The sequence below is a fragment of the Lepidochelys olivacea genome (genome assembly GCF_965140295.1).
Source record: "Lepidochelys olivacea isolate rLepOli2 genome assembly, chromosome: 8".
Lineage (NCBI taxonomy): Eukaryota > Metazoa > Chordata > Testudines > Cheloniidae > Lepidochelys > Lepidochelys olivacea.
Genome location: NC_140418.1, coordinates 14353604 through 14380919, shown reverse-complemented (window position 1 = coordinate 14380919; position 27316 = coordinate 14353604). Strand labels below are relative to the sequence as shown.

The following is a 27316-nucleotide window of genomic DNA, read 5'->3' as shown; positions in this document are numbered from 1 at the left end:
TGGTAGACACCTTACAGGGTAATTAGATTCAAAACATAGAGAATCCCTCTAGACAAAACCTTAAGTTACAAAAAAGATACACAGTCAGAAATAGTTATTCTATTCAGCACAGTTCTTTTCTCAGCCATTTAAAGAAATCATAATATAACAAGTACCTAGCTAGATTACTTACTAAAAGTTCTAAGACTCCATTCCTGTTCTATACCCGGCAAAAGCAGCATACAGACAGACACAGACCCTTTGTTTCTCTCCCTCCTCCCAGCTTTTGAAAGTATCTTGTCTCCTCATTGGTCATTTTGGTCAGGTGCCAGCGAGGTTACCTTTAGCTTCTTAACCCTTTACAGGTGAGAGGATTTTTCCTCTGGCCAGGAGGGATTTTAAAGGGGTTTACCCTTCCCTTTATATTTATGACATAAGTCTTACAAGCTAGAGTTAAGATTTGTTTGCTTTCCTTACAGTAGAGTAGAGTTAGTTTATTTCATTTTAATAGAAGTCTAATTTATACATCAGTGACGGTCTGATTTTATGCACAACAGCAAGGTATATGAAAGTTGATGCTCAACATCTAGTCTCTTTTCACTGAGTACAACAATCAGCATATCAATTTAGGATAGACCTGGCATGTAGCCCATACTGTGTGCTGGATTTTTTTCCTCTGTCTGACAATCTCCTAACATGATCTCTGTGACTTAAATTCCAATATGTTTATGCAACTTAAATTGAACAGAAAATATCTCTTTTGTAATTATGAAATTATAATAGGTGTGCTATTAACTACTTGGCAAGTACTGTATTTTACTATGTTTACATTATGACAGCACTCACAATGTACTGTGTATTTATCAAATAATAATGACACTATTTTACATGAGTAGAGCGCCTTTAGGATAGATATGCACTATAGTCCGAGCTTTACAGTTACAAAAAACCCCCAAGAGTCTTGTGAGAACGGGTCCCAGCAGGGTAAGGAGACACAGAACAAAACATTAAGCTGTAGCAAAATGCAAATTCTGAGGCTGTGTCTGTCTGTATGTGAGAGAGCATGTGCCAAATTCCACAATTATGAAATCATGGAATCCATAGGGCTTTAACTCAGATGCATGGGGTAGTTCATACCTCTCAGAAATATAGTTTGTTTCTTTTTGAACTGTGGAAGGCAACATTCCATGAGAGCTTAAACTTTTTTGTTAATTGTATACTGAGATTTTGGAGCACAGTTGTGCAGCAAAGGATGAATTCTGAAGCAAATTACACAGACAGAGAATTACAGAATATATGGGGCCCAGAGAATAGTATTTCTTTTACTCCCACAGCTAGCGTGCATGCTCGTTCATTTGTTCTCACTCTTGCTCTCAAAATCAATAAAATAAAGATAGGACTGAGGAAAGTATGGAGAATTTCCTGCCTTTTTTAATTCAAGTAACTGATGAACAACTTGTTAATTTATGAAATGCAAATAAATACATTTTAGGAAACTTTTTATATGAATTTTTTTATAAACAATAAAAATGTTGAAAACATCATTTAATATTCTTCAGGTATAATCTAATTATAGTGCACTTGTTATTGTCTTGAAGACAATAACTAGCCAAGTGAATATTAGGACTCAGATTCTTAGATTAGTTAGCAATTAATCTTCAGGTGAAAGTTCTGCAAACAGATGATTAATTGGTTGAAGTTGTGCTGTGCAAATATATTTACATATATTCTTCCACCTGTGCCAATAAGACTTACATGAGTTACTCTACCAGCACTAATGCATGGTACTGTTTGTAAATCTTCTCACTGGGTTGGGATGGAAAACAAGATGTCTTTCTGAGTAATTTCATAGCGTAGTCTATGCCTACTCTAACCATTGTTTCCTCATGTTAATGCTGTACTATAAGCCAAAGAAGAATTATTATAGCTCTTAAGCATTTGTTGAAATTTGCAGGAGGTTCACTACGTGTGCTCAAGTCAGCAGAAAGCTAATTGATATAGCACTGAAGCTAGCCATTTGTATTTCATTGAAATGTGTGCAGTAACTTATTAAAAGGAATGTTAAAATGATTATTTAAAAATGTGATCTGGCAAAAAAGAAGTATCTGTGAAAGCTGTGCTTACGTAGTTCAGTCAATAAAACAGTACATGGCATGGTCAGTCAACTAAACTTGACTTTATTGACTTGCAAAGGTGAGTCATTTGTTCTTCAGGGTTAGCAATGAGTTTTGTTGTCACTGGAGCATAACCCATTCAGATTGAATGGTCAATAATTGTACAATATTTTGATAATGTAAAACCGACTGTGTAAGGAGCTTGACGTTTCTTACAGTCAGAATACACTTTGCATTCATTCATGTTTATTCTCACTTACGCAATTACCAAATGTTGTGACATCAGTAAAGGGATGAATTTGTGAATGGTTGAATCTTGTGTATATTTATATAAACAAAGTAGTATTTTGACATTGAAATTATATTGATCCCCCTTAAACAATATTCTGGGTAAAATATAATTTACTCATAACTTAAATATACGTGTGTGTGTGTGTGTGTGTAAGAAAAGTATTTACAGTTTCTCTAGTTTTAAAAGAAAAGTGAAAAATGCTAAAACTGTTTGTTCAAAAATGCAGTGTACTGTATTATTTTAAAAATATTGTCAACTTTTAATTTCAAGTTGCATGGGATTGAAACTAATTGGCTGAACTGTTTAAAGAAATGTTGAACCTAAAGGAGTTTTGTTTTAAATATTTTTGATAGGTAATCGTTTTGAATGGTAACATTTTAAACTTTCTTCTTAACACTTCTTTGTATTCAGATTTCATCAGAAAGTTAAAAAAGATATTAAACTATTGTGTATATGTGGTAAATAGGTACAGTGTCAATAAGGAAAAAGTAGTCCCATACAGTGCAGCACCACTAAACCTCACTGTATACTGAAGTGAAATAGGAAATCACTCTTGAAGGTGAATTAATTTATTACCCTATAGCTAATGAAAGAACTTCCCCAATGTTTTAATTCTAGAAGAATTCTATTGCAGGATCACAGGACACTTTGGATAGATTCGTTACTGTGGTGCAGAAATAATAAAATGGAATTCCAACCAGTCCTGACCTGCAGATGAACTGCTTGAATTTCCTTATATTTTATAATAGCATGAATCGTGCAAAGAGGGGGCAAACCAGTTATAAACATAAGAATCAATGGAATCATAAGAACGGACATACTGGGTCAGACCAAAGGTCCACCTAACCCAATATCCTGTCTTCTGACAGTGGCCAATGCTAGGTTCCCCAGAGGGAATGAACAGAACAGGTAGTCATCATGTGATCCATTCCCTGTCGCTTGTTCCCAGCTTCTGGCAAACAGAGGCTAGGGACAAACATGGGAGATTGTTTGGGACTGTGATGTCTGGGTCATGCACTGTATGGAAGAAGCATGACAGAAGACACAAAATTTATCCAGCAGCTGCTAGTGTGGATGTCCCACTCTGAAACTGACACATTTCAATATGGAAATCATGCTGTAACAGCCACAAGTACTCCTTTTCTTTTTGCGGATACAGACTAACACGGCTGCTACTCTGAAACCTGTCATTATGCAAAGCTTCTTTACTATTACAGTACAAGCAGGGAACATTTTAGTCATTATCATTACAACTCTGCGGCAGTTGTTCTAATTAAAGGCTATAGTTTCCATGATACATTATCAAAATCCAGAATTTGACCGTTCAAATTGCAGTGTTCCCACTGGTCATAATGCTTTATCATAATGACTATTAGGATTGTTAACTTTGTTGCTTGGAAAGATCTGAGGTTTCGCTAAAATAGCTGCATGAAGCTGTCTTTTATAGTTATCTGTGTTTCTGGGACATAAAATTTTAAAACATCCACTGAAGTTAGTTCATCCTTTTTCAATGCATGGATAGCTGTTTTAACCCTTTCACTATACGTGTTCCAGTATAAGCTTTCTGTAATTTGCCCATGCATAAAAATGTAGTGTCTGTCGCATCTAAAGTTACAGATGCACCTGATGGGTTGATAATTTGTTCTCCCTTCCCTCTGTGCTGCAAAGCAATTGGTGCTTATCCTGTTTGTTCTTTCTTTTCACACTGTTGCTTTTTACTCTTATCCTTTTATTCCTCCTTTTTAGTTTACAATCTTATTAGCTCCTTCCCCTTTTGTATTCAGTCACTCACCAGAAGATTACATGATTCTTCATGTCTTATAAGTGCCAGAGACAGCTATTGGGAATGAGCTGGTGGTTCAGTGAAGCTGAGCTGCATGTACTCTCATGGCCAGAGTTGAGTTTTTCATAACCAAAGAGTTGGCTGCAGAATCAGTCCTTTGCTACAAATTCTAAACTTTCATTTAAAAACCCTCCACAAACCTAGCACTTGTTTGTAAAGGTAACCTTTCAAATGTGATCTGAGTATAAACTAATGCAAATGAGTGTACATTGGTTTCCTGAGTTTTTAGGCAGCCTGTGAAACAATATTTTTGAGAAATATGCACCACCCTCATTCATCTCAGCAGGTTAATTCTGAATCCTAGTAATAATTTCAGTCATTTAGCATTTTAATCCTGGTAGTTTTAGTAGCGAGAACTAGCTAATGTACTCTTCAGCTCAACTTTAACATAAGAATTTGTGTGTTCTAATATGTGAAGCGTGTTGTATTCTGTGTTGACTGCAAGAGATGGTACAAGTGTAGATCCAATTGTCTGACTATCTTACGACTGGGATTTATCTCTAAATACTGTTCTCTCCAACCACTGTGGATTGATCTTCTCCTATACACTAAAATGACTTCAAAACAAATGCTGTTTTATGGTTTTAGAAAATAGCAGATATTGGTAAATACCTGTAAAAATCATTGTGACATGTCCCCATGTGCAGGGGACAAAGAGTGGGGATTTCTGATAAAATTGAGACCACTGACAATCCTAAAATAATAGACCTTCAGAATGACTCAAGGAATGTACTACAGTGAGGAGGAGCAGTAATGAAAAACCCTCATTTGTCCTTGGCCTAGCCCCTCTAATTTGAGATTATATGTTTATAATATTAATTTCTCCCTTTTTTGCTAAATACAGAAAAATGGCTTAGGCTATTGCACAAAATGTACAGTGCTGAACTCTGTAAATCATACACGTCTAAGCTCTCTTTCTTGGAGGCATATCTGACTTTAACGTTGCTGATCTCTTCTCTGATATCTCATCCCCATAGCATCCAAGGATACATATAAGTCAAGAGTCTGCATCAAGTTATTACATGTGCTAAAATCAACAGCTCGTTCAGTGTTTTTTTAAAAGCAGTTTTGGTTAACCCCCACCACAACTGCCACTGTCTCCTGATAAGAAAATAACTACATGTCAGAGTGGGGGGAAACAGACATAGGAGAAAACTCATTATAGTCTCATTGTAAATCTGTAGTCTCAGCTGAGACTTCAACTCTGACAGAGAGAGCACGAAGAGCAACACGCTAAACCAGAAAGCATTAATACACTGAGTTATTGTGTTGATCCTCTTTCTAACCTGTTCTCTCTCTTAAATATTTGGCCAACTTTTTTTTAAATAATCACATGCTAGCTCCTGTAATTTTGTCTCTTTCCTAATATAGGAAGTTTTGAAAGTTTTGATATCACTTATCTTACCCAGGGAAAAGGGACCTACTTAGCCTGGGGCTAATATATCTGCCTTCTATATACTCTGGTTTCTCTTCAGATCGTATAAATGTTTCGCCTTTTATTAAAGATTCCCGTGGAGAGGAACATTTATGAGTTTCTATCCAATTTTTTGAGGCTTCATTTCGGTGAAAAATTACTCTCCTATAGTCATTTGGCCCGACCCTGTCACAATAGATACACTGTTTTACCTAGTAAAATGCCAAATGGTAACAGTTAGGCAGGTGGCCTATATTTGTTGTTCTCTTATTGAAAAACAAGATGTGAAACCTCTAATTTGTACTTTTACTTAATAAAAATTATGAATATATGTAACCTTTGTATTCCTGTAAATGTCACACAGCTTTCCCCTCTGTCTTGTTCTACACCCACATCTTATACTTTCTTCCTATTTATATTGTCAGCTTTTTAGGACAAAGCTGTTCTTTTCTTTTGTCCTTTGTCCTTTCTTTTCCTTTTTTCCTTTTCCTAAGCAGCACCAATCCAATAGAGTTCTGTTCATGACTGGATTCTCTTGACACTAGTATAATATAAATAATAATTTCACAAAGGTATCCTGCTTATATAAAGTACTTGGAGATGCTGTGATGAGAAGTGCTGTATAAATTCAAAGAATTATTAATGACAATGTGAGAAAATTAAATTTTAGTCTCAAGTATAGTAGTTTCCACTAACTTACTTTCTCACCCTTCACTCCCTTAGGTTATTGAATTATTCAACTTCTGTTAACAATTTTTACCCCCAAAATAAGTAAAATATAACATTTTTCCACTTTTTTTTTTCCAGTTTTGGCAAGCAGTCTGGAGGAAAAAGAGGATGCGAGTGTATTATATTGGAACCTTCTGAAATGATCGTGGTAAGAATAGACTTTTAAAAATGTGCTTAATGCTTCTGTATATTTTAGCAATTGTTTTGTACCTGGTAACAGAAGGCTTTTTGTAAAGCTTCTTATAAAATTACATTAGAATTGGTCTGATTTCAATTCTACTCAGTGCCACCTTTTCATGACAGCAATAGCTATGTAAATTTAACTAGATGGGTAATGATGATGATTAGGATTGTAATGTCAGCCTTTCTAAAATGACTCATTTTTTCTGTTTCACAGACCCACAAGGACTAATTGATTGGGTACTCCTCAGTCAGCATTAGTCAGTCCTACTGTATATGTTTATATATTTTATCTCCCATTTTATTCCTTTTTCACTAGCTCTCCCAGACATGCTATCTCTGTTAGCTAAGGTACTCTTGGCCTTTGCAGCTCCACTTAATATGAAGACCTGTGGTGAAGCAGGGAGGAATGTAGGGAGCAGTGGTGGAGCCAATTTTTGCAACTGGAGGAGGGACAATGGGTCATCGGTTGACTGCGGAGCGAGCCCAACCTGCATTCACGTGGCAGCAACAGCTCCTATCCTGTGAAGTGAGGCCTGGCTCCCCTCTCCAACTGTTGTGACATGACAGAGTCACTGGTGGGCCAAATTTGAGTGAATGGTATTGCGACATGGCGCAAAGGATTGCAGCACCACATAACTCTGTGCGCTGTGTTGCAATGTCCAGAGTGGGTAGCTGGGTCCAGCCCTGTAACACAGGAGCTGCTACAGCCAGGTGAGTGGGGGGAGTTCTCTCTCTCCACCCCGTGTGAAAATGCATGCAGTACATCTCCTTTATTCAAAGGAATAATATGCTTGAAAAGGCACACACATACCCTTAAAGGCCAATTGGGGGGGCAGTTTCACCCTTCGCCCCCCCCCCCCCATTAGCTCCACCACTGGTACGGAAGGTTAGCCAGTGCATGAAATCTGACTCTTGGATCTCAGATTTATTCTGCCTTTGCTGTTCCCGGCATACCTGCATGCTTTGGAAAAGCTATGGAAAAAGCTTTGGGTTTTTTAGGATTATTAATACTGCCAAATTCAGTTTGTGGATTGTGATTTTGGGTTTTACCCACACTGACACACAAATCCTATCAACAGCTTGAACACTGGAGCTGCTTTCCCAGAGTACATTCCCAATATTATTGTCCTCTACACAGGGCTCTTCCAGAATGTACTTGCATTGCACTGGGACCAGGCAGACCTTCTTAGGTTTGTCTTTTTGTTGTGCCGCTGTCAGGTGTGATACAAAACTATTGTGGGACTATAATGTCTCTGCGGTGGCTGAAAGGCTCCTAATTGGTTACCTCAGTCTAGCTTTCCAATCCAGCTTCCCTTGTTTGTAAACATGTTTAAGTTAAACTGATAGTGACAGTTTAGAAACCCTGTTTGAAATGACTATACTGACAACGGTCAGGATCTGAGCAATAAAGAATAATGTGTCAGATGCCCAGTAATATTTGGCTTCTGTCTGTGGCTTATCTGATTTTAACACTCTCTATTCAATGTTCTGTACCAGCACAGACACTTGGGGTATAGTTTCTCCCTAAGAGCAGATGGAGGCAGTTCATGAAGTCTTTTGGTGACATTACACCTCAAATTTGAGGTCTAGCTAGTCTGTCTTCAGTTGTTACATCCTTCACTGGCTGGAGAGAGAATCCTCACGGTAGCTGGGCTGAAGCAAGCTTTAAAGGCCTAAGAAGCGTGGTGGCATGCTATTGAATGAAGTAGCATTGATAGCCCATGTGAGGTACGAACAGCGTACATGCCCACACTCCCCTAGCTGGCATCAATCATGACTGACTGTGGCAAGGGTTCCAGGCCCCCCGTCAGGGGCTCAGGAGGTGTCTGACTTTTTTGAGGATTCAGGTACCCTTCTGCTTCAGTGTCGGGACTGAACTCTGACACTGAAAAACAGGCCAGCAGGGAGGGAGTCTAACGCCAGTTTGTCAAAGAGGAAGGCCCTTGGGAAAGCACAGATTGGACCCAGCCCTTCTCCATGCACAGAAGTCCTCAACCCAAGAACATTTCTTCTCCCTGTTTCCCCCCCGCCCCAGCCTCCTAAAAAAATAGCCCCTTCCTCTAAATAGAACACAGCGAGTGAGTGAGCAGGAGACAGAGTGGAAGGTGTTGACTCTCAGATCTCCTGTGAGTTTGCTTTAATGACAGTTAGGAAAATCATCATTTTACTTGTGAACTGAGAAAATTTGATCTGGAATCCTTGAGACACAAACATAGAGCCTGATGTGTCATATGGAGCAGAAACTCACTTCAAGGCTAGTTTCAGAGTAGCAGCCGTGTTAGTCTGTATTCGCAAAAAGAAAAGGAGTACTTAGAGACTAACCAATTTATTTGAGCATAAACTTTCGTGAGCTACAGCTCACTTCATCGGATGCATGTGTCTAGTGTCACCCTTGTCCCCAGCTCCCACTCCTGCTGCTGGGTGTGTGTGACATTATTAGAAGGCTAAGATCCTATCTCCGTATGATGAGGGAGATGAACTATAATCCAAACACTGAAGAAAGGAAATTACTAAAGAGGGAACATTGCCTCTTAATACCTTTAGAGGCAGAGTTTAAAGTTTTGGAATATATCTTGTAGTGGTGGTTGCTTATTTTACAGTAGCTGTGTACTACATGCCTCAGAGTACAAGTAAGATTTCACGGTTATTGCCCCAAAGAGCTCACAGTTTAATTTCAGTGAAGGGGTTAGTAGTAGTAGGGAGGAAATGGGTGTGTTCATTTTTTAACATCAGATGAATTTAAGTCAGAACAATGACGAAAGTCACAATTAAGTTTTTTAAAGCAGTCTTTAGTATCAGGCACTAGATAAAATTAGTCTTTCTCTTTCATTTGTAGTGAATATTAGATGTTAAAAGTAAAAATAATAGGTAGAAAGTTTTCGGACAGAAGCATGACTTTTAAGATTAATGTCATTTTAAAGCAGCAATATAACAAGCATTTAACGGATGGCTGGCATTAGTAGTATAACAAGAAAAAAGGAAGCCGGGGCTGAGGAGTAGATTAGTTTGGGCCACTTCCACAACATTTCTGAGGTAAGAAAATGCCATGTAAATTCGTGATTGTCCTGTATGTTCTCAAGAACAAGTGTTAGCTGTGGTGGTGATGTTCATGATTTCTTGGACCCTTTCGGGCTGTTTTGATGATGATATGTACAGAAATACTATGTGAAATGCCTCAGGCATTATTTTGCTTATTACCACTTCAAATTTTTGCCTGTTAACTACTGCTGCCCAGTACATGGCTGGTGGGCTGAGCCAGATTTTTATACTGTTCTAAAGTAAAACTGATCTGAAGTTCTCTGGAACCTCTATATCCCACAGTCAGAGACTGTCCTAGTTCCAAATTTCATTTCTCTGATAATTTTTAAGTTTTATGTATTTACAATAACTGTGATCCTTTAAATGTAGAAAACAGACATTTTGAGGAGAGTTCTTGGGCCAAATTCTGCTTTGTGTAAATGTCCATATAGGTCAGTGGATTTAGACTCCTTTAACTGAGAAACGAATTTGGCTCATTCTTTATAAGTAATTTAGGAACAATTTTTTTGTTACAAAGTATTAATGCATAGTTTCATTAGTAGACCCGGTACATTATTGTCTGGACAAATTGCATGCATTTTGCGTTGAAACTCCTGTCTGATGTAAGAACTCTCTGAAGTGGGAAATGACTCATTGCTGTGTCATGAAAAAAAATTCTATATTATTTGATTTTTTCCCTAAAATGCTAATTGATGACTCACTAGCTACCAATGTGATTTGCAAAATGACACAGAGCATAATCTCTGGTCAAAATACTTGTAAGCGTACAAGCCCTAGGAAATACTGATGCCCTTATCAGTAAATTTCCCTTTAAAACTATATAGATATGTGTAAAAGAACACTTAATCGTTAAGTCTTAATGGATAGGATAAGCTGTTAAAGGGAAAATAGCTACTACTAAAACATCACATGCAGAAGTTGTCTGGCTGGTGACTTTAGGTAGTAGTCATTTGCAAAACTCAGCTGAAACTGTTTGAGATTTTTCCTGTAGGGATCTGTCTTCAGCATAATTGTAAAACCCAGTATTGCGAACTCAAGTACTAAAAAACCATGCCTCAGTCGTCCTCCTCCTCCCAATCATGATTTCTGATTAAAATCATGAGCTTTTTAAAAACAAACAAAACAAAACATAAAAGTTGGGTTGTTTTTATTTTTCTTGGTTTCTGTGCCATTAATGTACACTTGCTTCATATTTTCTAGCTTTTCTCTTCAACCATGAGGGCTAGAATCTTAACATTTTTAAAAATGAAAGCTGAGATTTTCATGCAATCTCTTGATTCCAACAAATGGAGCTTTAATAAAGTCACAAAATGATGTATTTCACAATAAAATAAACAGCAACACTGAAAACAAAACTTTTTTTCAAGAAGAAACCAAAATGCAACCTATTTTTGCAAAGAAATATGTAGAAAAGTCTGAAATATATCCAGAAAGGCCATGTGAGTTTTGATCCCAGCTGGCCCAATCCAATTCCCATTGAAGCCAACTGAAAATATTTTACATCAATTTGAGTGGCAGTTGGAAGAGGTCCAATGTATACAGTCACTCTTCCAATTTAATGACAGGTTTCAGAGTAGCAGCCGTGTTTGCCTGTATTCGCAAACAGAAAAGGAGTACTTGTGGCACCTTAGAGACTAACCAATTTATTTGAGCATAAGGTTTCGTGAGCTACAGCTCACTTCATCGGATGCATTCAGTGGAAAATACAGTGGAGAGATTTATATACATAGAGAACATGAAACAATGGGTGTTACCATACACACTGTAACAAGAGAGTGATCACTTAAGGTGAGCTGTTACCAGTGTGGGGGGGGGGGGCTTTTTGTAGTGATAATCAAGGTGGGCCATTTCCAGCAGTTGACAAGAATGTCTGAGGAACAGTGGGGGGTGGAGGGGGGGAATAAACATGGGGAAATAGTTTTACTTTGTGTAATGACCCATCCACTCCCAGTCTCTATTCAAGCCTAAGTTAATTGTATCCAGTTTGCAAATTAATTCCAATTCAGCAGTCTCTCCTTGGAGTCTGTTTTTGAAGTTTTTTTGTTGAAGTATTGCAACTTTTAGGTCTGTAATCGAATGACCAAAGAGATTGAAGTGTTCTCCAACTGGTTTTTGAATGTTATAATTCTTGACGTCTGATTGGAATTAATTTGCAAACTGGATACAATTAACTTAGGCTTGAATAGAGACTGGGAGTGGATAGGTCATTACACAAAGTAAAACTATTTCCCCATGTTTATTCCCCCCCTCCACTGTTCCTCAGACATTCTTGTCAACTGCTGGAAATGGCCCACCTTGATTATCACTATAAAAGATGTCCTGCTTCCCCCCCCCCCCCCCCCCGCTGGTAATAGCTCACCTTAAGTGATCACTCTCTTGTTACAGTGTGTATGGTAACACCCATTGTTTCATGTTCTCTCTATATATAAATCTCCCCACTGTATTTTCCACTGAATGCATCCGATGAAGTGAGCTGTAGCTCACGAAAGCTTATGCTCAAATAAATTGGTTAGTCTCTAAGGTGCGACAAGTACTCCTTTTCTTCTTCCAATTTAGGTCAGCTCCACAGTTTTATTTATTTGTTATGTTTTCAGAAGTGGTGCTTTAGGTGTTACCTGAATCTGACAGATCACTTGGTATCTTGATTCAGATCATTCCAAACTTAACTTCACGTGAGCCACAAGAAAGTTACATGTTCCTTTGGTTTTGATATTTCACTTGATAGTATCATACCAGCTTGGGATAGGTAGGGTTCATATTTTGTTAAAGTTTCAAACATCCTATTTTAGAAATCAAAACATGCCCTCTAAAATTTGCAGAAAATCCCTTCACCTCTGGATAATGTTTGTAATTGAACCAAAAATACCATAAATATATTTTTATGAATTATATTTCATTTAATATCTAGAAATATAATTTCTCAGTCTAGCTATTTGGTAACCATCAAGCACATTGTAGACATTACTGGAAAGAAATACATAACTTTTATACTCCTGTACTGTATTTTAAACTATTTGTGTTTAATAGTATGTATACAATTAAAAGTATTCTTAAATTCCAGGTAGGCAGTGCAGAGAAATATCTGGGTCTTTTAAATTCCTTTCTGGAACTTCAGTGTATTTTCCACCTAGGACGAGCAAATTACTAAAACACATTGTTTCTTCTCCATGATGTTAGCTTTCACCTTTTATAGCGAAACATAACAGACTAAATCAACAAAGCCCGTCACATTTCTACATGGAACTTAAAGTGGAAAAAAAAGGGACAGGCTGGTGGTGTACACATTGGTAATTATCTTCACAGCCTCATAGGAGCCTTGAGTTCAGTTCCCTGATTTTCTCTCATAATTAATTTTTGGTTTTCAGTTGTTTCTTTGTTTTTGCTTAGAAATTTAGCAGGATTTTATATGAGGACCAGATAAAAACAACAAGTATTTGCCACTTAACCACATACAAATGCAGCATAGTTTACTAATAGGTTTGCTGACAGATTTTCACATCTCTTGTTATCTCCTCCTTCTTCCTAGAATATAAATCAATTTGTTAAGGGGATTCCTCGGAGAACTGACCCGTTTTAAAGGCCATAAATGTGGTCAGCCAAAGCTAAGTTAATGAGGATAACAGATAGTACATGGATGGCCATGGCAAATCATATTTAGGAAACTAGGTGACTTACTGGATTAACAAATAGACCTGTTTATTGTTAAACTGATGGTTTTAATCATATCCTAATTGACGTAGCCAAAAGTTGCAGCAGATCTAACTGTATTGCGGTCTCTTTCCCCACTTTCATTCTTGGTGCTTCCTTTTTTCTTCTTTAGGTTCAAGCAGATGATTTCACAAGAGCAGCATGGTGTTTGTGAACAGAAGGATGTTACCCGCTAACACTGGTTGTTGAGTAAAATTGAGTCAGATCATGTGATCCTATTCAATTTCACTTTGCATCATGCTTTATGGGGAAAGCTGCTCCATACAGAAATGCTCTTGTAGTACTAACTCTGCAGTGGTCAATGCTAAGTCAATAAAATTACATCTTTGACTAGAGACTACTCTGTTAAATCAGTCATTCTAGTCTTTTCTGTTACACACTGAAAATAAAGACTAATACTGTAACTGTGTACTTTAGAAGCATCTAAAAACTGCTTTTTGCTTCTCAGGCTAATGGACTGCTGCAGAGGCAGACATGTATCCTGGTAGTGAGAGAGATGCCTAATGTTGTTTTAACAGTGGCTTATCGGTCAAATAAATTAAGATTATGAAATAAAATCCACCATGTCCCCCTGTGTGATCATGATAGAGGACCTCAAAAAGGGAGTGGTGAAAAATTAGGAGCACCTTCCAGGGATGGAAAACAATAGCAGATTATTTTTTTTCAAGATGACAATTTTTTATTCTCAAAATCTAGATTGCCTGGTTAATTTCTGGTATCTGTAAATATCCACGCACCCTTGTTAGTGTTTGTAAACTAAAGAAATTAGCAAGGTTTATCTGTGGCTTTCTTTACTGTGACTTAGAAAAAGACATGTAAAGGTTCTGCTCTGATATCAGATACTCAGATGATACTCCCCGTCTTATCTGCCAAATTCTCTTGCTGTGCTTAGAGATGCAAACCCATCTGTCTGAATTGAGCCCTAAATATAGAATGAAGCTAGAGATACACTTGTTTAACAGTTGCAACTGATGTTTCATATTTACCTGCAATATAAGCATCTGTCAAAATGAGTCCCAATCCTGGGAGGTAAGAGGGTGTGGGGGTGAAGAGACCCTGGAGCTGCTGGGATAAAACGGGTAGATGTGGGACCAGAGGCTGAAGAATTGATGTGGGTATGAGGGTATAAAATTAATTGATGTGCAGATACCGGGGCACATAATTAATTAGTGTGAAGCACAGGATAACTTCATTAGCATTTTGGAAGAAGCTAGTAAGCCCTTTGTAGCCTCAGGCAGCGCTTTATACAAATTTGCATAATTTGATTTCAGTTGTATCAGGGTGAACTCCTTCAGTCAGGCCAAAATTGGTGCCAATTTGGGAGTGGGGAGGAAGAGATCAAAAATCAGATGATAGACCAAAAAACTTAATCTTTTCTTAAAGCCTCATGAATGTGGGGGTGGGGGGGCCTGACTCATGATTTTTGAATTTTGAGGGCAGGCAATATGGAAATAGACCACCCCCACTGTAAAGAGGTGGATTGAACTCGGAACTCAATTTAGTTGTCAAGTTAGGCACGGCTGCACTATCTCAGCTTGCAGTATGTTTGGTTTCAACGGTAAAATTATTGTTCCATTTTCTAAAAACAACAGCATCATTTGAAAATTATTGAGGAAATAACCTCTTTTCAGAAAAGTATTGTCTAAGACTTACATGGTCAAATTGTTGTAGGTTTTCTCTTCCTAGTTCAAAATTTTTTCCCCAGTTCAGATGAACGTCTCTTTTAAATTCTCTTGCAATTTAAGGGAGCAGGTACATGCATGGGTGTGTGTGTAAAGATAATAAATTTATTTTTTCTTGTCAGATTTGTATATTGACAAGTTTTCTCAATTTCCAGCTGATTACTGAAGGTTTTTGAGAAATAAGCATATGAACATTGTTTTATATTGTGCCTAAGAACCAATGTAACTGATGCCACTGCATAATACAAAATTACATTACCAGTCCTCTTAAAATTTAGCATTTCAGTATAGCTATTCCTTTAATAGCTCTTTTAATATATTTGTAAGTGTTTAAATTAGGTATATATTCCCTTTCTTTTAAATGCTGAAAGATTTCCTGGTACTATTTAATTGCTTTAATTCTGTGTGATTATGGTGGAATAAAAAGTTAGGTTAATTGTACAAAGAGGCATTGATATTCTACAATAGAAAGATACCTATACTGTACAGAAGATTCCGTGTTCTTCATACTGATAGCAATATTGTTCTTTGTGCAGGAAAATGTCTGACCAGTGATATAATTAGTTTTCTAGGATACTATTTCTGTATTTTCAACTGGTAGTTATGAAATGTAATTTTCAACTCTAACGCATCTAGTAGCAGTGTACTTATAAAAGCATTATTCTTGCATCATCTAGTTCATGCTACTGCTTTCTTATTCCACATAAGGCATGGATGTTGATATGTATTTTGTAGAGAAGTAGGCATGATTCATTAAAAGAACGATATGTCTACAAGCATAGTGTAATTTAAAGAACAAAAAATGCGTTTTAAAAATATGAGTCTTTCATTTGTATTTTTAATAGTGTGCTGTCACATACATTTCCTGCTTTGATGTATGCCTGTGACCTACTCTTTTTCATCATCTTTTGTGTCCGCTCAGCATGTTTAGGTTAAAGTTGGATCACATGATATCTACTGAGAATAATGGTTATCTAACTCCCTTTGGTTTATCATCATCATCTGTCTTGAAAAACTGGCTCATTGTGTGAGTCGGTCTGCTTTTCAAAAACACATCTAATACATCGCAAGACTCAAAGCTTTTTATAGAAGTTACCACATGCTAACTGCAGACCCATATTATTTCTGTTCTGTCTGACCTATACATCAGTGTGACAATATTCTTTGATTTATATTCCTAACTAATTATGTCAAAAAGGCATTTTCTCCTAAATTTTGATGTCCTAATTCTAGAAATTTATAGCCACCTCTTGGCCAAAAAGTCATCCTCTAAAGTAGGCATGTTAGAGGCTCTCTGCTGTGATCCTCTCTACCTTCAGATGTTTCCAAAATATATTTTACTTAGTGCTGGGTTCCACTTTCCATTTTAGTGAACCTGTATTGTTACCCATGAGCACTGTATCAAGTCTGCAATATCTATATTTTAATCCTTTGACAGTTGGCAATTCATCTCTTGTGGAGCCATGCATTTTGGAAATCAATAGACAACTGATTCCCTGTTCTTGAGAATAGAGAATGTTCAAGGCTCCCCAACACTTCATTCTTTTCACAGGAACACAGGAATTTCCATATAGGATCACATTAGTGTTCTATGTACCAGGCAAGTACCAGATGCTTCAGAGAAAGGTGCATGAAACCCTGTAATGAATAATTTTGAATAACCAGCCCAAGTGGGAAGTTTTTCCCGAGCATCTCTCAATTAGAGGTTGCTAATGGCATGAAGCATGAGGGCTTATATCTTTCCTCCATTTCCCCCACCCACTTCTCCTCACAATATCCATCATCAGGTTTGACAAGTGAGCGCATTCCAATATCTACAACAGTGGCAGGTTGACACCTCCATGGAGTGATGAAGCTCATCGTTTTTAAGAAACAGTATGCAAAAGGAATGGTTATTTAATGTTTAGAAAAGGTGGAAGCATTGCTACTAATGGCTATCAGAGGGTGGTCCCACCTGGAGTGTCCTCTTATGGCTGGTCATAGCAGGATACGTGTGACTGCCTCAGTTTCCCCCCTCAGGTAACCCAATGATTCCACTTCAGGCTGTCTTGCTTCAATAATATCCTTCCTTTGGGTTGGTTTATTAATAAAATCATAGTGCAACTCAGTCCATAACAAAAAGTCCCAGATATAATCCATTTCCCACACTGAATGGATATAGTTTTTAAGTCCTTACTCTTCCTAACAGGACCTTCTATCAGCCTCTGCTGGGAGTCTCACCATACCATACTCTGGTGTCTTCTTTCATACCTACACTCCTTCTCAGACCTCTTCTGTCCCTCTGTCAGCACAGCCACTTTAGTCCTTCTTGATGGTGTGAAGCCCCACTCTTCTCAGAGGGAACCCCCACAGCCTGTCTTTTTAGAGATCATCCTTGCCAGGGAAGTATCCCTCAAACCCTCACCATTCCCAGCACTCTTACTGTTCTCTTGGGTGCAGCTTTCCTGTCCTGGAGATGTTAGTGGGTAAGCCACTCTGCTGCTCCTCTGCCTTCAAATAAGTCAAGTTGGAGTAAGCTGATGAGGTACTGGCTGTGCTCACCCTGTAGCACTGGCATACATAGTAATTTCCTGGAGCAAAATGGCAAATTTTACAAAACCACTTCAAATGTATTTTAATGGACAATATTTTCCAAACAGTGCTTTATATGGTGTGAAAAGTGTGTCAGCACAAACAAGAAAAATAGAGGAAGAGCTTCCATTCACTTTGTAGAGTTATTTTATTTTATTAGCACCCCTTTGACTAGGGAATTAATATGGGAAAGGGTAGGTGTCCTTTCTACTAAAATACCTGCTTCCCCTTCTGCTCCTATTTATAGTATGATTCCTCTCAGGCCGCTGTAAGAAGGAGCCTGGCCTGAAGAATAGATTGTTGAGAGTATCACAAAGAGGAGGGAAAAAAGAGACAAATTTCTAGTGAGTTAGGCTGGCTTGAATTTCAGTCCCTGCTAAGAATATTCTTGGATTTTGTATAATTTTTTTCCTGCCTTAATCTCTTCCATGATTTTTTTTTTCAGCAATTTAATTTCATTAAAGACATGCATCTCAAATTTTTCAGAGATGTAGATCCGTTTTGGTCACCAGGAGCTAGTGGAGGGTATCAAATGTCTATGTAATGCTTTGTATTAAGGTTTTATTTATAAATAGTTGATGATGATTAATAGATGTTATAAGCATGTTACAGACATGAGGAGTGTGTATTATATAAATGGTGATTATATCCCAAAAAATTACATTAGAAACATTAAAGTTTCAAAGTCAAGCATTCAAAAGTTTGGAAATTTGAGAGTTAAATTTGCCTGTGCACCTTTAATCAGCTTCTTTGTAGGTATTATGTTAGTCTTTAATTACATGATCATTACATCCTATATTTTCCATAGGAGCTTGGCTCCTGCCTGTTCCCTTCCTCCCTATTCTGCTACTGCTTCTTCCGTCCCCCTCCCCAGCTCTTGCCCCGTCTATCCACCCCACTCCTCTGTCTGACTCCTGTCCCTTGGCCCGTTCCTCTGCTTCTGTCCCCCAACCCCTCCTAGCCTCTCCTTCTCAATCCTCCCTACCCACCCCAACACGCACTGCCTGGGATCAGCAGGAGAAACACTGAGAGCACATGAGAGACAATCTCTCTGCTTTGAGTTACAGTGCTTAGTGCCACAGTGACCCTAGGCAGGTGGAAGAAGCAGTTGCAAGGGAAAGTCCTGCTAAAGCTCTGCAGCCCCAGGATGGAGCATGCTCAGCCACTCTGTGGGGATGATGCATATGTGGTCTGGTCTGCCCATAGGAGCTATGAGGGGATGGAGCATGTTCAGCATAGTTAGAATTTTTGGAGAATTGAGCTGCAAACTTCTAACAAGTCTTTACTGGGCCTGGGTGAACTGAGATTTTCAGAGGTTTATAACGTGGCCAGGTTTGGGGATATTTTATGGCAAAAGTCATATTATTGACACTACAGTGATCCCACTGCCAGATTTCAAGACCCTGCTAGGGCTACTCTTGGAAGAAATCTTTTACATGGGCAAAACAATGTTTTTTTTGTTTTTGCTAACCTTTTTCTCAGAAATGGCTGAATCGTTTTTGCAGAAACTTTCAAAACAAATTCTGCCTGAGGCAGACATCCAGTATGGAAAACTTCAGCCTGAACAGTTTAAGTTTGGCAAAGTTATAAGCACCCAAAAACACAGTCTTTATATAATAGGAAGTGGCAAGCTACATTAACTATAGGCATCACTACTTGCACTGCCTATTATAAACACATTGGTGGAAGCAATCTGTTGACTTGCTGGATTCTACAGGAATTGATTGATCATTTATTAACTCTAACTACTTATAAAGATCTCTCTAATATAGCCTACTAGTGTAGGTTTTGAGACCTCTGCTGCTTTGGACGGGAATCAGAATTCTGTAGAAAATAGGATGCTTACATGTGCTGTGGTACAAAGGGCTTCCCGGCTTTTTTGGTATTTCTTTTCAGTTGTACAGTAGCCATATTAACTGAAGGAAGCAGGTGCCTTAATTACTTAGTTTCCACTAACAGTTGGTTGATTAATTCTTAACAGAAAGCAAAAACATTTTCATGCCTAATTTGCTTAGTTTTCAGTTAGAATGAGGGAAGAAAAATAGCTTCCTTTCACAGTATAGTACAGTATTATTTTGCCACAGTCCTAAGACTCTCTGAAAAATGAATAGATAGTCATGTTGTGAACTTCAGTGTCAAAACTATATAATGTTGTATCTGCTCCTGCAAGGTGCTGAGCACCCTCAGTTCCCATTGTAGTCTGTGCAACGAAGCTAAGCACCTTGTCCTAAGTACGTGACAGCTCACAGGACTCTAGACAGGGACATCAGAACAGGGAAGGTCAGGGCATCACAGTTGCCCCACTTTTTACTGGTGGTAAGGGTGAGCGATGGGAGGGAGAGGCGTGCGTGAGCAGGGGGCAGGGCCTCAGGGGAAAGAGGCAGTGCTGGGCCTTGGGGGAAAGAGGTGGCATGGGGGTGGGGCCTTGGGAGAAAGTGCGGGGCCTCAGGGGAAGGGGTAGTGTGGGGAGGTGAGGCCACGGTTTTGGGCACCGGCGGCCCCACATACGCACACTTTTAGGAAGCTTCTGCCATTCCTGACTCTAGAAGCATATAATACATTTAGTAAAGCACTGCATGTATTGTGTGTTTGTGTGTACGCACGCGCATGTAAGATGAAATGAAATATATTTAATTATTTTGGCTAGTTTAACAGGACAGTTTTATAAGAAGCTAAACTTCAAGATTTTGGCCATGGCCACTTTCATGGGTCCGACAGTAGTGTTATCAATAAGTAAAAACCCAATTTTTGCTTTAGTCTTTTACCTCTGCCTTTGTAAACCTATAATAAAATCCCTGTGAAATATTGTTAAATGCTAGTGCGACACCTGCTTTGTTGCTTCCTTTTTGGTACTAGTGTGGTGTGAGGTTGAATTTTTTGTTTTGTTCCCAGCTGTGATGTCAGATTTGCGTCCACCTGGTCAGTTCACCAGTCATGAGCATAACTTCTTGTATATTGCCTTGCTAGAAAGGCAATTATACTGTGTCTATTTTCAAGTGATGTTATTTTTTTCTCAGTGTTTAAAAAAAAAAGTTTAAAGTGTAAAGGGTTGTTTATGTTCTCCTCCTGACATAGAGACCTGCTGCCTCAGTTAATGTAGAATGTGGGTTGTGCTTGCCATATTCATGAATAACTTCTGTGTTCTTAGTTACTTGCTTATTTACTGTCTTCCAACTCTTTCTGTCTCTTTTTTGTTTCCATTCCTCCTTGTACACTTCTGAACTTGAGTAAATTTATGAAGGTATACTGAGATGACTGCTAAGAGTCAATAAAGTTGCCGGTCTCTGTTTCAGTAGGAATTTTTTATAGCTGTGTTTTTGAATGTCCAAATTTAAATATTTTAAATATGTGAAATAAGAAAGTAGAAACTGCTGTGTATTAAAAATATGTTAGAAGAATTCTTTGCTTGGATGTAGCCTTATTTGTATATACATGTCTGTTCTGTTTCCTGCTGTGATATGTTTTTCCAAGACATCAGAAGGAAATGTGGAAGGATGGGCCTGCTTTTTAGAGGGCGGGGGGGAGGGGAAGGAAATGGAGTTAGAACAAGCTAGATACAGGTACAGTACTTAATGTTTACCTGTGTTCATATGTTTAAATACCTTTTAAAAAATTTTATACCCAAATAAAGTTGAGTGTGAAACGCTCACGGATGTTTCTAGTTACTTCTTTTTAAAGTTGTTTTATATTTGTTCAGTGAAGTGATAATTAATAAAGGATGAGATCTTATAGTTGTTGGATGGATGGGCTAGGACCTAGGTGTCACGGACAGTCCTAACACATTTTTAAGCCTGATGTGCCCTGTCTACACTGCAAAGGCTTCGTAAAATCATATTATATTATTTAAAACAAAGTAGCTAACATGTTTTAATGAGCAACGTCATAACCATAGGGAGTACAAAATGGTCAAGTGTATTTTTTTGAGTTGATGATGCCCCTTGAACTGAGCAATATGTAATTATTTTAATTGTTATGGTGTAGTATGTGTAAGTGCAATGAGAAGTCTTTACAACTTGTAAACGATTTTGTCTAAAGGATATGTATGCGTCGGGGAGAGGGGACTTTTTTTTTTTTACTGTTTCCTGGAAGGAAACTGTGGCCTTCAGCTCATTGTAATAACATCATTTCAAGACACGTAGCATTTGCTTAAGAAATTTGTGTAGTCTGTTTCCTAAGAAAGACTTAACTGTTCTTAGCTAATGTTAATGCCTTCCTCATGAGCTTAATAAAACTCCACCGACTTTCAATAATATGGAAGAATTGGATGTTTAACCAGGATCCTGAACATGTATTTCAGGTGGAGAATTCCAAAGACAATGAAGAGAATATCCTGCAAAGAGAAGTTCCCCTCAGGCAGTCTCGACGAAGGTTTAGGAAGATTAACCAGCGGGGAGAACGTCAGACCATCACAGACAATGTGGATGCTAGCAGTTATCTTTCGGTGAGCATGTTTTCTACTAACAAAAACTGATCAGCCTAGCTAGTTTCTCATTGTCTGAGCATTTGGGTCTTTTAGGGTCAAAGACAGAAGGAGATAAAAATGTTAGTTTGTTTTTATTTTATCTGTAAACATTTTTCTCCTTGGAGAACACGGAGAACACTTTGGATTTTATAGCTATAGGTGACAGTTCAGGTTCAGCAGTTCAGACCAAAAATGCTTTGGTTTATGGATTTGCAGTTGTGTGTAATAGTGAAAATGCTTAGAAGGCCATTGGTCAGTGAAAAGGATTGTCCTCCTCAAAGACCTCCATGGATACTTGGTTGTTGTTTTTGCAATATCTTTAAATCAAGTACTCATCCTAAAATGTTGAGATTGTTTTTTCTATTCAGTTTAGATCATGTTGAAAAGTATTTTATGAAATCCCAGCTACTGTACAATATGAAGGCATATCTTGATGTTTCACCTGTTGTTCAATTCGGTATAAAGATCGGAGAGTTTACTTGAAAATAGCAGAATTTGGTGAGATGAAATTAGCCATCCAGTAGGGTATTTGCCACACTAAATATTGCCACACTAAATATATAAATCTGTTTTGTGCCAAGGTAAATACAGCTGTGATTCTCAGGCCACAATATTTTTTCTACAGGTTTCTGTTTTCCACTAGTGTTGTGTAATTGCATGCTAAAATCCTGTTAGTGGTGGGTTGTATGTGTGTGGTCCACACAAAAGGTTTCATTTGAAAGTAACTGTTCTAGATGTTTTGTTGATTTGACATTAAATCAGATTACCAATAAATCAAACAAATTATCATGAAAAATGTTCACATTACCAGAAATTATACTTTCTGCTATTTTATAATATTAGGGTTTAGTGGAGCCAAATTTTAATGAGTCTTCAGGCCAGAAAAAGGAAAACAAATTAAGTAACTCTCTCAAACAAAAAAATACAAACCAAAACAAAAAACCCACAACCTTGATGGTCTCTTCTAGTTGGGAGGCTTGCAAAGCATTTGAAACACAATCATTAAACCTGAAATTCAACTACTTTCTGACTATATTTGAGTAAATTAGTTTTTTGGCATGTGATTAATATTAATGTTTTTAGAAGATAATTTTAAAAATTCCAAAACATTGGCACTTCAGGGAGTATAGGTTATGTTGGCATTTGTCTTCTAAGCAGAAAGGCTATTGTTGCTGTAATTGTGTATACTTTAGGTTCAGCTTCCTGTATCTCCTCATTTCAGGATGTGTGATGTATTCTGTTCTGTGTCAAGAATTAGTAAACAAACTGAGCTAGTCACTGAAATGAGAATTTATGTCTCCTAGCTCTGGGAAATGCCTAAGGGTTTGATCATGGATGAAGGTCTAGCCTTTGTGATTGTGACAAAATATACATCTTTCTTCATCCATTGCATTTCTATTTAAGGCTGAATCAGCACAGAAAATAGTAGTTCTCAAAGTTTTCATCCTTTGACCACTTTGTAAGGAAGAGAGAATCTTGTGACCAACAGATCCTGTGATTCTGTCTGTATGATTTTGACGGGTACAAGAATTGACAATGTCAGCTATTTTAGGCACCAAGTTTAATTCCATGGAGTTTGGTTGCACAAACTACATTTCTGGAAGAAAATATGTCAGTTGGTTATCTCAGCTGGTTAACAGCTGACTGAAGTAAAAACCAGTATCATTTATAGATCATGAGATTTTGCTACCTGTATGACAGTTTCAGATAATTTCTGTAGCAAAAAAGCTTTTCAGTGGACAAATCGACTGATGACTAAGAAATCAAAACATAATAGAATACATTTACCTGCTCCACATTCAGCAAGTAACAAAATTATAAAAAGGAAAAAAGTGTGTGCAGATTTCACTAAATTTAGTCAAAGTTTTGTAAAATAATTAGGTAAAATATCTTGTATTAAATAATATGGTTTCTTCTTCATATGCAGATATAACTCCCATTAGCGTTGGTGTGAGTTACTTGTGCACACTGAGTAGCGAATATACTGCTAATATAAGATCATTGGTTCCCTAAGGTTTTGAAAATCTCAGATAAACCATTGACTCTCTCATAATTACCTTTTCACATTTGAGCATATCAATACATACATTTTTACCATCTGACAGTAGTTCATAATTACCGTCCTTATATCTGTCTATAACACTATGCACTGGGGATATCTCTATATATAATTGTGATTGCAGTTGCAACTTGATCAATGTCAGCTTTTCAGGAACAAATGATGAAAAAATAACAAGCAGTAGACAATGTGTGAAAAGATTTTCAGGAATCAAACTCTTAAAAACCTTATATATTTAACTGTTTGTGATTAAATGTGGTGTAGAGAAACTTTGACTGTAGTTCGCAATAGGCAAGACATTGCAATAGCATCCCTCCCAAAGCTGGAAAGTTGTTTACAAACTTTCCAACAAATTTGCCCCATGACAAGATTATAATTAATAATTGCAGTACGTTATTTCACTTTTCTGCCTGCTGCTAACTGCTCTTCGATAGAGGCTGAATGTGGTTTGATAGATCTTGTATCTAAGACCTATTTAATGATCACATTATTCCATATTGTACGCATTGTGTTACATTCATGGTATAAATCAGTTCATTTTAGGTATTTGTATTTAAAGTCCTGTAGTCCATGAGTCTTGGGGGGCAGTCTAGACCAAGCAGGGGTGGTCATGACTTGTCCTGCAACCTGCCTTACAATGCTCACACCGAGCCTACAAGCATGCAGATCACACCTGAAGGGTCTGTGTGCTAGACAGCACTTGTTCAGCAGCTCTGACCCCAGCAAGCAATCTACAGCCCTACTCTGGTCTTGGCTACAACCAGCAAGGTGACCCCAACACACTCCCAGGCCCGAATTTTCCCAAAGCCATGTATTCTGTAACGTCCTATCCGTCTCCTGGACAGTTCAGAGAAATAATATGGTTCATTTGTTCTTGTAAAGAGACAAAAAGCACATCACAGCTTATTAATTGGGGTAAATACACCCTTCCCTTTAAACACAGCACTGAGTTGGTCTAGAGTAAAAATAAAACAAATTCATTAACAATAGAACATAGATAAGTGATGCCAAGTAAAAGGAATAAAGATAGGGTTACAAGCAAATAAATGTGAAAACACACATCTAAAAATCTAAAACTTAATCTAGCATTGTACAAGCTTTGTTCAAGATGGTTTCTCTGACCAGTCTGCGTTCTTCCCAGCCATGGCTAGCTTTTCCTCAGTCAGGACCTTCCACAGAGGGTAAAATATCTTTGCCAAAGCATGCTTTTCACCTATGTTCAGTTTCCAGAGACTTAAAACCTCCTGCATGTGGTTGAAGGACCCATCTTTCTCAGGTTGCAAGAGCTCTGTTCCATTGTGTCTGTCTTGTGATGGATGCCAAAGATGACTTCTGTCTTTGCTTATATCTTCCAAAGTTCAGTAGCTTTGTTTCAAGAGGTAGGATGACCTCCTGCTGTTTTTTCTTCCTGTGTCTTCTCATCCCCTTGTTGATTTCTATGTAAATGAGACTTCCATTGTTTTTGGTCACACCTTGCTTAATTTACATAGGAAACAGGTAAATGGCTGCCATCTCTCCTGTCGGAGAGGGAACCTGTTTCTCCCTGTTTGGCCACAGACTGTAAAGCATAATATCATTAAGTATTCATATTTCTCATATAGTGTTAATACATACATTTCACAATCATATGGATCACCACTGTGCCATTAGTTTCCAGAAAAAAGCCTCACTTTATACATTTGTATAATAAAGTAATATTGTATACAATCAGTTGATTCAATTGTTTATCACTTGAGATTCAGCCCCCCTGCCTTTATAGAGCAGTAAGCCTTTGAAATGGATTCTTCTGATTTACCCCTCAAAGTAAAGTTTATTCAAGCTGTGAAGAAGGTGACATGGAGTCTGGTAGTAAAGGAAGCTTTACGTTCTTTCTTCCCACACTTGTTGTTAGCTTAATATTTTTGTTTACCTAATCTGTAAAAATGGACCATTGTTGTCTTTGCCTGAAGACTGGGCTGGTCAGAGAATCAAATACATATTCCTTTAGCTAAGGCAGACCTGTTTACCAACTCCCCTGACATGCCTCTCATAATTTCAGCATATATTCATAACTTTTTATGTACACTCTGTGTATCCATTATGCAGGAATATTAATGATCTGTGAGTTAGTAGTTTTCCAATGATATCTTACATGACAACTTTTTAAATACAGATTATAACCATAGTGAGTTGGGGTACACCGAATTGGTCAGGCCAGCTGAAACTCATTACCTGATACCATTGAATTCTTTGCCCCCTGACACTGGGATGCTCTGTAGGTCATAAGTATACAACGTAGCATTATTTATGTGAGTTTGAGGGTATGTCTGACTCTGAGGGTATGTCTACACAGGGATTAAAAAAAACCTGCAGCTGGCCTTGGTCAGCTGACTGAAACTCACGGGGCTTGGGCTGCCGGGCTGAAAAATTGTTGTTGTATAGACTCTTGGTCTGGAACCAAGCTGTGGGACCCTGCGAGGGTGGAAGGTCCCAGAGCTCGGGCTCCAGCCCGAGCCTGAAACTATACAACAATTTTTCAACCCCTCAAGCCCAAGTCAGTGGACGCAGGCCAGCTGCAGTAGTACCGCAGGTTTTTTATCCTTGTGTAGACGTAGCCTGAATGCTGTCTGGCACATGTAACTTTTTAATCTCTAAGGGTATTTCTCCATTGCGCATGGACACACACAGACACAAAAGTGTGTTCTTAACTTGGGCTAAAATTGCAGTGAAGACACAACAGTTCAACTTATAACTCAAGTTGGCAGCTTGAATTCAGCCCCAGGTATTGTATAGCCTATAACTCAAGCTGCTAACCCTAGTTAAATGCCGTTTGCATTGTCTGCACACTGCTAATTTAATCTGAGTTAGCTACCCCAAGTTAATAAAACACCGTTTTTTGTTGTTGTTTTGTTTTTTGCTGTGAAGACCTAACCTAGAACTAAACTTTTATTTGTTCATAGTTCAGAGTTTCAGTAGGTTTACCCCAGTCTAAAACTCCCTTTTGTTATTCCTATGGATGGGGACTCTCCATGTTGCCCCCTTAACCTCTTAAATATGCAAATTTCTGCAATTAAATGTAGTGTGACTCATGATTAAGAATAAGGTTAATCTTTGTTTTTATAAAACATAACTTGTTAAGTGCCACTGTTCAGACACTTGAGTTTGCAGCTGGTGCATGTCTGGAACTCCTATTTATGTCAGAGGAAGTTTTATACACACAGCAGCTGCAGATCTAGTCCCATATTAGTCATTTGTCTCCCAA

General features: G+C 38.0%; 1 protein-coding gene across 3 annotated transcripts in view; it reads left to right on the top strand.

Moving 5' to 3' along the window:
• RAPGEF6 (Rap guanine nucleotide exchange factor 6) overlaps positions 1–27316 on the top strand; it is a 226827-nt gene that overhangs the window by 62985 nt on the left and 136526 nt on the right. For all 3 annotated transcript variants that reach the window (XM_084637270.1, XM_084637269.1, XM_084637268.1), the window contains 2 exons: positions 6450–6519; positions 21852–21995. In XM_084637270.1, coding sequence (XP_084493396.1) covers positions 6450–6519; positions 21852–21995 — 214 coding nt within the window. The remainder of the gene's footprint in view (positions 1–6449; positions 6520–21851; positions 21996–27316) is intronic.